This window comes from Dromiciops gliroides, chromosome 2 (assembly GCF_019393635.1).
Source record: "Dromiciops gliroides isolate mDroGli1 chromosome 2, mDroGli1.pri, whole genome shotgun sequence".
NCBI classification, from domain to species: domain Eukaryota; kingdom Metazoa; phylum Chordata; class Mammalia; order Microbiotheria; family Microbiotheriidae; genus Dromiciops; species Dromiciops gliroides.
Genome location: NC_057862.1, coordinates 362,211,874 through 362,227,882, shown reverse-complemented (window position 1 = coordinate 362,227,882; position 16,009 = coordinate 362,211,874). Strand labels below are relative to the sequence as shown.

The 16,009-nt window shown below is 40.4% G+C and overlaps 2 protein-coding genes across 2 annotated transcripts in view; both read left to right on the top strand.

Moving 5' to 3' along the window:
* The window catches only part of SOGA1 (suppressor of glucose, autophagy associated 1), a 131,421-nt gene extending 115,716 nt beyond the window's left edge, over window positions 1-15,705 (top strand). Inside the window, 1 exon segment of the mRNA XM_043989423.1 lies at window positions 4,243-15,705. Within this exon segment, the coding sequence (XP_043845358.1) occupies window positions 4,243-4,395 (153 nt within the window). The 3' untranslated portion in view covers window positions 4,396-15,705.
* Window positions 7,040-16,009, top strand: part of DSN1 (DSN1 component of MIS12 kinetochore complex) — a 35,444-nt gene continuing 26,474 nt past the window's right edge. Inside the window, exon 1 of the mRNA XM_043989425.1 lies at window positions 7,040-7,058. The gene's annotated coding sequence lies outside the window, so the exon portion shown is untranslated. The remainder of the gene's footprint in view (window positions 7,059-16,009) is intronic.

Here is a 16,009-nt window from a genome sequence, read left to right as displayed (position 1 = left end):
TCATTATAAACTTCCCTGCTTTGGATATTCCCATCTTATCAGTGTGCTGCCTAAAATATGGTACCTGGGACTAATACAATATTTTAGATTCGGTATAACTAGAGTAGAATACAGCAGTATTTATAACCTATACAATGCTAGGTACTATACCTATTTTAATACCACTTAAGACTTTCTTCAAGTCAAACTGCTCTTTTACCACATCTCACACATCTTATACTAGTGAAATTCATTTTTTGAACCCAAGTGTCAAACTTTGCATTTATCCTTGTTAAAGTCCATTTTATCAAATCTGACCCACTATTTTGTCTGTTAATATCTTTTTTTTTTTTAATTTTGTTTAGTGAGGCAATTGGGGTTAAGTGACTTGCCCAGGGTCACACAGCTAGTAAGTGTTAAGTGTCTGAGGCCGGATTTGAACTCAGGTACTCCTGACTCCAGGGCCGGTGCTCTATCCACTGCACCACCTAGCCGCCCCTGTTAATATCTTTTAAAATCCTCACTGTTTTGCATTTAAATGTCCTTTATAATCTAGCTCTAGCCTCCCTTTTGAGACTTGTTTCATTTTATTCCCCCCTCACTGATTCTACATTTCTACTCAGCTGGGCTGCCATGTATACAACATTCCATTATCTTCCCCTATACTCTTATACTGTCTCCATTCCTAGGATATTCTCCCTCCTCATCCCTCTCTCTTAGAATATCTCACTTCCTTCAAAATTTGGCTCAGGTACTGCCTCCTACTTAAGGCTTTTCCTAAGTCCTCTAGCTCTTCTCCCTCCCATAATGCTAACTCATATACTAATTTGTACACGTTTTATTCCCAACAAGATATAAAATTCCTTGAGGAACTGTTTAAATTTTTTTCTTTGTATGTCCAGGACTTAGCACAGTTTCTTGCTATATAAGTGTTTATTGAATTCAATTGAAATTTTCCAAGTTATTAATGGAAAATTTTACAAAAATATTATAGGCCTAAACATATATCATGAGGCATTTTACTAGGAGATTTTCCTCTAATCAGGAATCAAATTTGTATCTGACCATTAAACCATTTCCAAATTCCCCTAACTGTACTATCATCAAGTTCACATATTTCCATGTTTTCTACAAGAATAGCAAGAGAGACTATCAAACGTGTTACTAAAAATTGTGTAAATTCAGGGGGCGGCTAGGTGGCGCAGTAGATGAAGCACCGGCCCTGGATTCAGGAGTACCTGAGTTCAAATCCGGCCTCAGACACTTACTAGCTGTGTGACCCTGGGCAAGTCACTTAACCCCCATTGCCCCGCCCAAAAAAAAAAAAATTGTGTAAATTCTTGTCTATAGTATTCCCCTGATCCACCAGTTTAGTAATCCTGTCTAAAAAAGACATAATTAACTCTGAGAAAGTCTATTCCTGCTGAAACCATTCTGGTTCTTTGTGATCACCCATTCCTTTTACAGTTGTTTACTAAATGTCTCTTAACATTTTTTGTATCATTTGCCCAGTGGGAAATTTCGTGAAACCTAAGGATCCTTTCTCAGAATAATGTTTTTAAACAATAAAATAACAAAGGAAACCAAATTATATATTATACTGAAATACAGTCATCAAAATATTTTTAAAAACAAGTTCATTAACCCTAGGTTAAGAACCCTTGTCCTAGAATTTTTCCAGTAACCAGAGTCAAACCTACTGGCCTTAAGTTTATAGATTATCATCTTCTCCTTTTTGAAAACTGCAACATTTGTCCATCTCAAATCCTGCAGTACCTCTTCCCTTCAAAGATTACTGCCAGTGACTTGACAATCATATGCCAATTCTTTATGTAACTGAGGATGCAGTTCATCATTTCATTGCATGTATATTCCCAGTGCCTAGTCCAGTGTCTGGCACAAGGCAGATGAATAAATGCTTGTTGGCTAATTGATCAGACCTGTTGACTTTAAATTATTAAGGACATCTAGGTAGTCTCTTACTAGCTCCTTACTTGTTATCTATACCAATTCTCTATTATTTTTATTCTGTCATTTCTAGTCCACATATCACTCTCCTTAGGAAAAAAAAGAAGCAAAAGTTGGATACATTTATTTAACCTCTCAGTCCCCCGGGCAATTCTCAAAGACTAATAAATTGCAGAAAAATACCAGTATGCACTGGAAGGCGTTTTTTTCCTCACTTGGACTTCATCATAAGTTTAGAAACTTCTGAGTGTCTCCAGTGCTAGTCTTCCTGCATTATAGCCACTCTCGATGGTATCTAGCTTAGTAAAAATAAAGGCATAATTTTCTCTTTCTCTCTCTCTCTCCTGCTTTCATTTCAGTTTAAAGCCCTTTCTATTAAATTTGCAAATATCTGGCCTTTACTTTTATTATACTTTTAAGCAGCAAGCTTAGACATGAACCTGTCATTCTTATATTTTAAGCTGTGGTCCAGAAATACACACCCCCATTTTCTCACATGATTACCCAGCTACTCACTTCCCAAATCTTCTTTTTTTCTCCTGAATACCTTGTTTTCAGTGGGTATCTGTGATGAAAACACCTTTTACTCATGATTTTGTAATCTTTAACAATACTTTCTAGGTTCTTTCTAGATATATTGCCTTTGCCCTCGTTAATCACTAGTAATGAATAGAGGTCACCCTATTAACTTGCTGCATGACCTTGATCAAATCCTTTTCTCTCCCTGGGCCAGAGAATTCATTTATATCTCCATGTTTCCTTCTACCTATATCATTGTGATTTTCTGATCCTTCTCTATCCTGAAAATAAAGTTATTTTTTTCAATTAGCAAGCATTTATTTTCTCTCCCATCTCATATGGGAGGAAAAAAGAAAAAAAAAAACCTTGTAACAAATATACTTGGACAATCAAAACAAATTCCTATGTTATTCATATCCAAAAAATATGTCTCATTGTGTATCTTGATTCTATCACCTCTCTGTCAGGAGGTGAGTAGCATACATCATCATCTGTCCTCTGGAATTATAACTGGTCATAGCTTTGGTCAAAGTTCTTGTGTCTTTCTAAGTGTTTTTTTAAAAGCTGTTCTTTCTTCTGCTGACTTTACATGAGTTTATACAAGTCTTTTCCCTTCACAATCTCCCTGAAATTCTCCATTCATCTCCAGCTTCTATATACTGTTCTATATACTGTTTCTGGGGCAGCTAGGTGGCGCAGTGGATAGAGCATCAGCCCTGGAGTCAGGAGTACCTGAGTTCAAATCCGGCCTCAGACACTTAACACTTACTAGCTGTGCGACCCTGGGCAAATCATTTAACACCAATTGCCTCACTTAAAAAAAAAAAAAAAGAGAAGAAACCTGTTTCTAATTGCCCTTACAAGCCAGATCTATAACCTTTACCCCTTTATCCTTTTTTTATGGCTGATCTGATTTTTAGATTAATAATATCCAAAATGCACAAGGAGCAACTGAAACACTTGTCAAAGAATCCTAGCAAGTCAGCCTTGAAGATATCTCTCCAGATTTAGGGAACACAGGGAAGGCAATAAATAGAATCAACAGTTTTTGATGATGAATTGGAGGCTCACTTTTTAAAAGATATCCCTATGCAGTGACAACAGATATTCATAGAATGTAGGAATCTGGAAATGATCACACTGATCTAATCCCATGGTCCATCTAGCACAAGATTTTTTCTTCAACCAAGGTCCTAAGGGATATTTTATAGAACTGCCCAGTTTTCTTCCTTGATGTTAACCTGAAAGATTAGACATGTACTGTTTTTCTCTAGCCCCCTACAAAAGAAAGAAAATTCTTATTTCCTTTAATGACTTGTTTCAGATCTGGCATATTTGTCACTCAAGGGTAATTTAAACATTTTTGTAAAATATATTTATATTTTTAGCTTGCACCAATACCTGGAGTAATGAGTTCTATAAGTTTTTCTCTACTCTATCCTAAAGTTACCTTCTTCAAATTTTAATAGGGACCTAATTCTTTTATCTAGGATTTGGTGAACAAGTCCATTTTCATCCTTGTAAGATACTGTTTATAATTTTATACATATTGCTCATATACTGTGTCTTCTCTAGTCAACAAACATTAAGTACGTGATACACTGTAAGACTATCCTTAATTCCAATTTAAAGGCAAAACAGCAGCATTTAACTTTCCTAGAATTTGCTTTAAAAGTTGGTCCAGTCAGACTCCAGACAGACATTAAGGCCAGTTACCAGTATGCCTGTCTTTCTGTCGTTGCCAGTCAGACTAACTTTGTACCTCCCTTTCCACAGGATGCCATGTGTGACTGCAGTGCCCAGTCCCTGACCTCCTGCTTTGCTCGGCCTTCCCGATCCATCACCAGGCATTCTCCCTCTAAATGCAGACTACATCCCCCTGAAATCATCCGGGGAGGGGAAGAGAGGACAGCTTCTTCCAGTGAATGATCATGCTGCGAAGGGACAGAACAGCAATGCTCCCCCTTGCCCCATCCCACCCCTCAGTCAACAGTCATTGTGAGAAGCCAAATCTCCAATGACCCACTGAATGGATCTGGATCAGCTGATATGAAGCAACAGGGCCCAGAGGGGGTCCAGAAGCCCATACATCTGTCTCCTAAACACCACCTTGCCTTGGAAGGAGGATTTAAGAAGCAGATGTTGCACCAAAGCCTGGAAGCCTATGGAATAGGTTCCAAGGGAAAGAAATGCAAGAGATTCCTTTTGCATGAGGCACCAGAGATATTATCTGCTGATCAGTATAATGACCTCCAACATTCAGATGAGAAGACAAGGAATGGAAGAGATCAAAGTCATATGTTGGAACATCACTGCTAGGGATCTTCTCTGGGAGCCTCTTCTTGGGTGCTGAGGGAGTAGCAGGAATATTTTGCTCAACTCAAATGTTTTTCTTAGGATATCTAATAGGGAGGTATCCTTTGGGGACTACAGATCCCCCAAACAGGCAGCCACACTACAGCTACACCTGATGTGGTTTTGAGAAGAGATTTCAACAGCCTAAGTCTTAAACCTTAAACTCTTCAGAGGGATGCTTTCCCCCTGTAATCTTCTATTGCATCAGGAAGAGTTCCTTTTAAACAACAGCTAAGCCAGAAGGCACTGGCAGTTCCTGGCTATATGTGGAGTAAAAGGCCAGGAGCTTTAACAAGAAATCTGGTTGTACCAAATGGATGACACTGTATATCTCCATTACCATGCATTACAGTTCAAACACCCAGTGTTGAGAAGACATAATCCATCCCTTGGGACAACCCAATGAAGTCTTTGTGAAACACATGATCGGCTCTGACTATCACATAACAGTGAAGTAAACTTTGGCTTCTACTCTGAGGCCTGGCATAATCCCTTCCTCCTTCTCTCACATTTCTTACCCTCTGGCTCTTGCTGCCCTGGATTTCTGTGACTCTCCATGGAGTATGATAGGGTAGTCAGCCACCTTGCAAAGTCTGGATCTTCATATTCTAGAAGTAAGGGGTTTTGCATCCCCTATCTTTGGCAGCTTGTGTCCAACAATGATGTAGAAAAACTAATACCAGACTTGTGGGGGCTCGGGACAGGGAATGTAGGCCTCAGGATCTGGGTACACTTACGAAAAGCCAGGTAGCCACCAATCTAACAGAGATTTTCATTGTCTTTGAAGCATTTGGACATCATTGGCTTGAATCTCTGCTCTTTCCTCAGACATCCTAGAGCAGTAGCAGCCTCAATACTATGTTTACATCGAGCAGTGGAAAGCAAAGACGTTCTTGCTAAACAACCTTGGTGGACAGTTTAGTTGACTTAGCCAGAGCAAACCTGCTATCTCCTGGACTGTGGGGTAGAAAGACTCCAGAGCCTCCTCCTGAGGCCCTGACACATGATACTGTTGAATTTTCCTGACTATAAATATTTAAGGTAGTTTATATTATTTTAATAATTTAATTAATCCCCAAATCCCTAGAGTAATTTATTGAAGATTGAGAGGTATCCTGTTCATCAGGACACAGGGCAAAATGGTGTTTGTTCCCATTGAAATGTTGAAATGTCAGGGAAGTTGAGGGGGATACAAGGCAGTTCAGGAACTGAACATTGGTTTCCTTATCCACATCCAGACACCCACTTGGCACAGCTGGAATCCCAGAATGCTCAATTTCCAAACGATTTTAATTAATTGCTTTGGATTCAGAACCCAGATTCTCATTCACAGGCAAGAACTGTACTGGATTTTACATCCCAGTGTCCCCTTCCTAAATTCCTATTGACAGGAATGTGAGGATTGGGCTGATTCCACCATTTCCCATACATTTCCCATTTCAATTTTCAATTTCCCCACCCACTTTTTTATGAGCCAAACATAGGTCCTTGAGCCTCAGCCAAGCTTGGTGATCCCTGAGATTCCCAGCCAGTGTACTCAGTGGAAAACTAGACTGAACCCAGAGAGTGTTTAATGCAGCTTTGCACATAGATTTTAAAATGTCTACTAACCTCCCTAAATTTTCACCAGCCTGTCCATGCTTAGCCTTAATGTCTAGTAGCACATTCACTGCCTCCTAAGGATTTTCCCCATGTCACATACTGACCATCCCATTTTTTCTACCTCCCTATCTACCTTAGTCATTCCACTCTTTCCAAGCCATCTTCCCTTATAGCTCATGTATCTATCTGAATGAGCAGTCCCAAGTTTCCTTAACCAGTGAGTCAGACATCTCCAAGATGATGGGAAGTGGCTCAGTGCATTCCACCCATGCAAAATAGGCTTCTAGGAGCCACTGAGTCTCACTTGGGGGGCTACTTTTCATGGGATTTCTGGCAGCCTTAACTAGCCACCCTAACCAGACTCTTGAGTAGGAGAACAGCTTTGTTAACTTTCATTTGTCTCTGCTGGTTATGAGGCCAGCTTGGCAATGTGCTCTGATGCTCACATCTAGCAACAGTCCAAGCCTTTCTGTCATACTTCAAGACCTGGCAGAGCACAGGACCCAAACTTAGATCTGACAAGATTTCCATCTTGGAGCAACAACTTGTTTCATTTCACCTGAACATCTAAATAGACTTGAAAACGTTCCTCTGTACCCCACATCATCCTGCTCAACCCTACTGAGTGCTTTTCAGTAAGTTACCTAAAGTCATTGGTCTCCATTCCCTTTTGGCTGAATGTTAGTGATGTTTATGTTATTGATTTAACTTGTTCTTCATGCTTTGGTCTGAAATGATGTTGGAAAGGTTCAGTTTTCCTCATTAAGTGGCAGGGAGGGCATGCTGTTTGGAGAAATACTGCCATCTCAGAGAGGACTCTTACCCTGAAAAATCAAAAGGGATCCTTTGGGGCAAAATCCAAATCCTAACACACAGAATAAGAAAATACAATAGACAGTCTTCATGGGATGAGGCCTGGATCAAGTTTGGGGTTTTTAACCATTCCACTGCACTATTGCTGGGTTGACTATTAATTTGGGGGTGAAGCACTGCAGGTGGAAAGATACCAGATGCCTTCTACGCTACCCCCTTCAGGTGGCACAGAACCCCAGGGTATCTAGATACCATCTGGGACTACTTGCTCCTTGGTGAGGGTGGGGATGTGTGGCTCCACTGCTCTCAAACATGTCACCAAGAAACCCCCACCAACTCCATGAAGAGCTGGAGACCTAAGAATAAAGGATTACCAACCCCAGCCAATTTGCCTTACCATCCCAAGGAGCGTGGGAAGAGAGAAGCCTTGGCCCCTCTCCTCTGCCAGCCCAGCTCCAAGTAAGCAACTCCTTTCTCCTCCACATGAGAGAGGCTTTGAAATCTGATTTTTAGTATAATACTCTTTTCTATTTCTTGCATGCAGTTGTACATGATCATTTATTGTTCTAATGGAAACCTCTGGACAGTGGGTTTTTTAAAGGGGTTAAAAATATTAAATGTAAATACTGACTTGGTTTTGTTTTTAGCATTCTAATTTGTAACTAGGGTTTTTTGTTTGGGGTTTTTTTATTTTAAAGAAACTACTATTTTGGAATGTTGTTTCTCTCTTTTTTCCCCAAATGCCTTTAAGTATTGTTAACATTCCCAAGGCAGAGAACTGCCTGAATTGTGGGAGGGATTGTACAACGACATAATCAAGAATTTTTTATTCTCTTCTCCCCCATCCCTCATCCTAACTTCTTCTCTCTCCAAATTCTCTCATTTTGAAGTACCTGTTCACCCTCTGCCTGCTTGGTTTACCAAGACATGCCTTTATAGTACTGGGTTTTTAATTGGATGTAGCTTTTGGAAAAATTAGGAATGAAGCTGGGAGCCCCTTTGTGAAATCCTTTCCGTCAATGTGTGATTTTCTCATCTTTCCTTACCTGTTTCTAATGCCAGATCACAGACACTACCAAGAAGACTGGGAAAATGAGAAAATAACTTACATACTTGAAACTAAATATTAACCAGTATTGTAGCATTCATTTCCCCTGCCTGTCATACCTCCTAGGGTCACTCAGATTTTAGCAGGTTTTGCCATTAACACTCTCAATCCCCATAACCACTTAGGCCTCCAAAGTACCTATAAACTGACGCCATTTCTACCAGGGCCCTCTGTTCCAAAGTTTTGATCCCCTCTGTGATGAACATCCCACAGTTGGCTGACCATTGGTGGCTGACCATTTTCAAAAATTTCCCCTAGTAGGCCTTCCTTTATCAGTGAAAAACCATCCCTAGAGTGTGCCAATTCATTCATGTGGTGTTTTTTGTGGGGGTTGGGGCAATTAGGGTTAAGTGATTTGCCCAGGGTCACATAGCTAGTAAGTTTCAAGTGTCTGAGGCTGGATTTGAACTCAGGTCCTCCTGAATCCAGGGCTGGTGCTTTATCCACTACAACACCTAGCTGCCCACATTCATGTGTTCTTAATATCCGTTTAAGATATTGGCTTCCTCTTACTGTCCTATCCTCATGGTTTTTGACTGGGCAAAAAGCCTGTTTGTTTTCTTCCTACCTCTTTGTCTCCAATTTCCTTATACCCAAATATCCTCACCCTCTTGTAGCTTGTATACCCTCATCTTCCTCTCCTGACTTACCTAACTCTGTCCTACTTAGTCCCAATTCTCCAGAATCCCCCATCTCTGTTAATGATAGTTCACATTTAGATAGTGTTTTAAGCTTTACAAAGTGTTTTCCTCATAACAATCCTGTAAAATAAGTAAATGTGATTATTTCAATTTTACAGATGAAGAAACTGAGGCTCAAAGTAATTAAATGACTTACTCGGGATCACACAACAAGTAAATATAGGAGCTAAGATTCATGCCCAAGTCTTCTACCTTCCTCTACACTATACTTCCTTCCTCTTGTCTCACTAGATCTATCAATCCACACAACAGCTGTACCCACTTTTTATCCACTGATGCATCTTTCTATACTTAAAGTAGAGACCCTTTTCTGTGCGGAGGCCCTAAACCACGGACTGTATTCCCTACCCTAGATACAAAAGCACCTATAGTCCTAAGGTTCAGTAGACTCCCCTAGGATATTATGTTGGCTCTGTCACTGACTTGGTGTGACTATGGGCAGGCAAGTCACATGATTGCTCTGTATGTCAATTTCCCAGTCTACAAAATGGAGATAATAATCCCTTTCCTTTCTACATGAAGGTTCATAGGATGCAATTCAGTTCCCTATAACAAACATTCATTAAACATCTACTGTACAGAAGACTCTATGTCAACGGAGTGATATTTAGAAAGGCTACTTTGAAAAGTGATATTATTGCCCTATTTCTTTACATAAAGTATATACATGCTGTACATGCACCTTGTATATACAGCTGACATAATGTGTATCTGTAAGCTATCACCACATAGATACATTTGCTTTCTGCATCACATAATTCATCCAACTGAAGTGCCCAAACCCCCTTCATTTCTGCTCCACTTTTCTTCTCATTTACTCCAAACCAACTGTGTTTGATGAGTGCATAATGTTAGAGGTCCAAACTCACTGGTTCTACTTGTACATCCATCCTATATCTCTTTCCCCACCACCACCTTAATTCAACTCAACCTTACTCTAACACCCACCCATCCATCTATCCAGCTAACACATTAGCATGGAACCCTGCTAATTCTGCCTGCACATACACAATATCTCCAGTAGACTTGTCCTATATATTTATCTCACACAGAATATGGATATGAACAGTCTTACACAAACTACATACCCAGGAACTTCACCCATGGTAGATATTCCACAGTGCTACAAACTCATCAAGCATACACAGTACCTTCTAACATAATAAACTCATAAATAATGTATGTTTCAAGTATCTGTGCACACTCCACATAATAAGCATGTACACACACACAATGAATAGAATTATTAAAGAACAGAAAAATCACTCATGAAGAATTTAAAGGTCACCAACTCCTACCCCTCCACTAATCAAACCTTTAGACCATAAAAATCATTTCCTTGGTGCCTTGATTTCTATAGGCACATGTAGTAGGGGCCATGAAGCTCATTATCTTTGTAGAGGATTCATTCCACCTTGGCTGAATGAGTTCCTACTTCTCCCCAGCTCTCCTAGAATCCATATCTCCCAGGAAGGGTACACTTACCTGACCCCTCCTAGTTGCTAGAGGTAAAAGTTCAGAACTCTGAACCCTTTGCTCCAAATATTAGAATCTAAAGTTTTCTTAACACTCAAACCAGAGAATACTTTACTCTTGTAGTCCCCAGACCCAAGCCCTGAATAAAATTGTTCAACTCCTGTCTTAAACACAACTTTACTTTCAGGGCCCTTTTATAACCAGAGGTCACCTTTATCTACTTGGGCACCCCTTGTCAAGGTAGAGCAAAGGAGAAAAAAGCTTTAATGTCCTCATCCTTTTCAAGGCTTTCCTTCTCTTCTTGCTACATATCTCACCTTCCTTGCCTCCAGCTAGAGAGCTGAACTGAACCAAATACCTAAACAAAATCCAAGAAGAACCCAAAACATCATTTTATTTTTACAGAATCATTATTTTTTTTAAAAAGTCTAAAACCAGAAATGAACTTGCTTAATCTCTAAAATTTCTATTGATCCCAAACATCAGATTAATTTCTCATTTAGTGAAATATTATCTTTGTCATTTTATATATGAGGAAACTGAGGCATAAAGAGGAGAGGGGGTAGGAGTTGATTTGCCCAAGGTGACAAAGCCAGTAAATAGCAAAGCCTAGTCTCCTGATTCTAAGACCAGCGATCTCTTAAACCTGTTCCCTCATCTGTAAAATTAAGATAATAGTTCCTTACTTAACCCACAGGATAGTGAGAAAAGCACTTTGGTTACTTCATACCACCATATCCGTGTGACCTACCATTATCATTACCTTTGAACTGACACAATATGTCATTTGGGTTAAGTCCCTACTTCTAGCTAAGCACACATCTCCTGAATCCCAACCACAACTTATTTTTCTTTCTCTTCATGAAGACAGTGTCTCTTCCAAAGTGACCCTGGGGGCAGCTAGGTGGCACAGTGGCTAGAGCAGCGGCCCTGGATTCAGGAGGACCTGAGTTCAAATCCGGCCTCAGACACTTAACACTTCCAAGCTGTGTGACCCTGGGCAAGTCACTTAACCCCAATTGCCTCACCAAAAAAGAAAAAAACAAAGTGACCCTGGCCTAACTTCTACTTAGCCTCCCTCTTGATCCCACATACCACTATAGAGTGCCCAGATTCATCCCTCAAGTCCAATTGCCCTTCTACCCTTTAGTATCTGCAGTCAGCCTCCTCTACCCCAATGTCTAGACTTCCCCAGCCGAGCCCATGTACACCAAGATCCCTAAGGATCCTGAAGCATTTTCACATCTAGCATCCATCCCATATTTTGTCTTTACTCCCCAAGATCCACTTTTGGAAGTGCCTGAGTTATGAAATCTACTTTCTCCCTCAGTTTCTTCAGCCCATCAAAATGACTTTCTAAGCATAAACACTCCCTTTTCCAATGCAAATCATAATCTCTTTGCACCTTAGTAGATAATTTCATGAGTGCTGTGGCCAAAAATATTTATCATCAGGTAACTAACTTTCCTGTGACAAGCCTTTCTGAACTAACCTGGTTGTCATTTGACAGACACAACAGTCCCTTCTCCAAATATATACCCAAAGTCTTTGTAGCATAGTAAGCCCTGCTAGAGCTTGTCCTCATTTGGAATCCCCTTTCAGAACTCATATTCACTTCCACACTGCATTTTAGTGGAGGAACTCCAAATTAATTTAAAGGATTTTTGCTTCTATGTCCCACCGCCCCACCCCCACCTTTTTTGTTTTGTTTTGTTTTGTTTTTTGGGGGGTGCATTTTATTTTTTTAGTTAGTTAGTTTCCATGGACATTGAAATCTGCTTCCTTTCTATCTTGTGTCAGGCTGGACTAGACCAACCTAGAAAAACTCCTGATTGGATTTTTCCTAAGGATGTCCAACCTCAGCTGCAGCACTGCCAAGACCACTCCCTGACCCTGATACAACCTGCAAATCATTGTGTTCTAGGTTTATACCTTCCATGTAGTTATTTTAGGAGCTGGGCCAGGGGCTCCTAACTTACTCCTGCTCTCCATGCATCCTAGTAGCTCTACAGTGGAATGAATATACGGGACTCAAATTCAGCTCTAAGGCCGTCTGTTAAATTCTCATTTTCCACTCTGAATCTCCTTACTTACTGTGCTCAGGAACAAGAAGCTTCTTGTCAATTTCATTTGGAGACTGGGTACTTCCCCAAAGGTTTGACGATTCTACTTAAACAGGTCCTGCAAACTTATGACTCCCACTACCTGAAGTACCTTTCCTATTACCTAAACAATTCCACCGTTCCTTATCCCTCCCAGCACCTTTTGTATTCCCAGCTCCCATCCTTTTATCTTTTTCACAGCTTACTTATATCCCTTCTTCATATCCTTTTTTGATCATTTTGCAAGCTTCCCTCTTCCCTTCCTTGACTGTCTCCTTTATTCCTCTTCCCAGGTAGGAGTGTCCTTAAGCAAAAATCTGGAGCACATTTCTAGGGTTTCTGCCTATTGGCTCCTGACAGTCTTTTGCTCTGCTCTTGTATCCTGCCCTCTCATTCAGGGTTTTGCTGGAACTGAAATGTCATCAACCTCCTGTTAATGTGATCACTGGTAAAGGTTTATTGATTACTCCTGTCAGGAGTATTTAGGTTTGGGAAAGCCTTCAAGACTCAAAAGAATTAATTTTAATGGTGATTTTTTTTCAGGCATCCATAGGTAGATGGAAAGCTATTCTCAGTCAAAGGATCCTGTCAAGATCCCAACAAACCAATATTACATAGGAGGATGCCTTGTCTGCCTACAAAAATCAACCTTATTCCCGGCCTAGGAAAGAGTCTCTGTCTTTACACAACACAAAATGGATTCTTTAGCTCCTCCTCTCTTTTCCTTCCAGCTCTGCTTGTTATCTGTAGCTAAAGGCTTGAAGAAAGGGCATTTGGGTTTTCTCTTAATGGTCTCAAAGAAGGAGATGAAATGATCAATCTTAGTAGTGCCCAAAGATATTTTTTTTAGTTCTCTAATAAAATATTCTGAGTTGGCTCCTACCTCTGATAGCCAGAGTTTAAGCTGGTAGGTGCTGCATTCAATAGCAGGAGGGGCCAAGTCAGAGCCAGCAGGGAACTGTAAAGAGAGGGCAGCCGTGAGCAAAAAAATAGAGATTCAAATCAAAAGCCACTCATTTGCCACTGTGACATATTATGAGTGGAGTGACCATTATTATGATCAGTTTGTGAGATAGCATGGTAAAATATAGTAGACAGCATTGGACTAAAAATCAAGAAACCTAGGTTCTAAGTACTAGCCCTGTCCATAATTCATTGTGTTTAAGGCAAGTCTCTTGTCCTCTGTGGGCCTGAGTTCTTCATCTGTAAAATAAGAAGATTGAGCCAAGTAATCTATCCCCAAGATCTACCCGATGTGAAGATTCAGTGATAAGATTTGATAAATTCTGGAGTCTCAGAGCATCTGTCATATTTGCATATGTTCCCACTGGGATTAACATAGGCAACTGGAACAGTGTGCTCCTGATTCATACTTCTACCTTTGCTATATAGGTCTAATGTGCTCCTCTAGTCTGTGCCTTAGTTTACCTGCCTGCAAAATTAGGGATACTTCCCAGTCTCACAGAGGATTGTAAGAATTAATGATTGAGATTAGGGGAACATCTGGAGTAAATGGTTTAGAAACCTCCCTAAAGTGAAGGATTTCTCATAATTTGAGTCTCCTCTAGAAACTTGGCCATCCTTAACCTTGGGTTAAGAGAGAATACCATATGACAACTAGGATGGTAACATTGGTTTTGTCAAACTGAAGAATGACAGGGGTGCTTTTGGAGACAAAAAAATGCACCAGAGGAATAGCAGATACGGGGAGCTTCTGAGGCATGTTTCTCAGGACTGACTTTCAGGTAATAGAAGTGGTAATAGATGGCCAACTGGTTTGCTGAAGATCATTGTTCCAATTATTAGAAGGGACAGTTCTAAAGGCTAAATTTCCATGTGTTTTCCCTGATACCTGAGAACAGTGAGACCTCACTTTTGTATATTATCAACTAGTGAAACAAGTTTTTGGCACCCTCCTGCACAGGGCCTTATGAAAAAGTTAGGGGGACAGCACTTTCTACAGAGCTTATCTGTCTAGGGAATGGAGTACAATCTTTGGAAGCAGTGTGGAGATTGCCAAATCTGAGATCAGATGACACACAAAAATCTCTGGATTCTGGTTGACCATAACAGTACTAACCCCATAAGTGGGTTGTATTAGATACCTTCTAATACCAAAAATGGGGACAACATAGTAGGGGCAGAATGTGTAAAATTCGAGAGGATGGAGCTTGTCCCTATGTTCTCAAAGACTTTGAAAAGACTCTAAGGTACCAACAGTGATGGGCCTGGGAAACTTACTGATCTGGGATCTGAGGAGCTTCCTTACCCTAGGTTGTGTCATTATCCAGACAGTGTCTGGATTCTGGCTTGAGATTGATCTCTCCTGTCTGGTCTAAGACTACTTCTAGAAAGGGTAAGTGAGGCTGGGTGAAAAGTAAGGCAAATTTGGAAAGGGAAAGTACTAGTTGAGGGCTAGTGAAGCATAGGGATCAATACGATCTCTGTGGGTCTATGAGATTTTTTGGTAACTATCTCTCCTTTGCCAGGGCTTTCAAATCTCTACCATGTGCCCTGGGCAATTGAAATAAACTCAAACTTAACCTCTGTTCTAATTTATTTTTCATATCCTCCCAGGAGGCCTTGTGAGACATCTTAGATCATTGCCCAAAATGGCTCAAAAAACCTCATTTGAGGTTTGACACTGCCTCATTTCCTTCAGGATCCTCCCTATACCAGCAGATACTGTGAAACTGCCTTCCCAAGTTCAGCCTAGGAAAAAACGAGACAGCTTCAGTCTGTGTCCCTTTTAGAACATAATATGGTCAAGAGAAATCCCTGCCCCTCATGGGAAAGTTCCCTGAGTGGAGGGGGAAAGGTCTGGAGTATCTTCAGATTTAGCTGTTTCCGTGTAACAATGAGCATTCCAAGTTGAAATGCTCTCTCCTCTGACTCATGTCTTCAAAGGTTTCTTTCCCAGGACCAGATGCTATGATGACCATGTTCTAATCCACCAGCTGTCCCTTCTCCCTGTTTCTTATTTCATACATTGGAATTGCTGTACAGTGTATACTTATAAAGGGTTTTTAATGGTTGTAGATCTGAAATAAAGTTATGTCACAAGAGCTGTTTAAATGAACTCTGCCTCCATTGTCTCTTCCTAACCACTGAGCAGTTTTGAAACCCTACTGCTCCCTTTATGAGGACCTGCAATGCTCTGCTGTGGGATAATAAAGTTCACTACCAACACTTATCCTTGCCTGATAGCTGATCATCTAAATTAAGAAGAAAGCTGTCCTAAGAATGAGAATCTTAAGGTAGACAGGGATCTCAGAGGTCACCTAGTCCAAAGAAGAATCACCTCAACATCCCCAACAAATGTGATCTTAAGACCTTTGCTTGAAGACTCTCTACAGATAGGCAACTAAGTAGCTCCCTAGAGACTA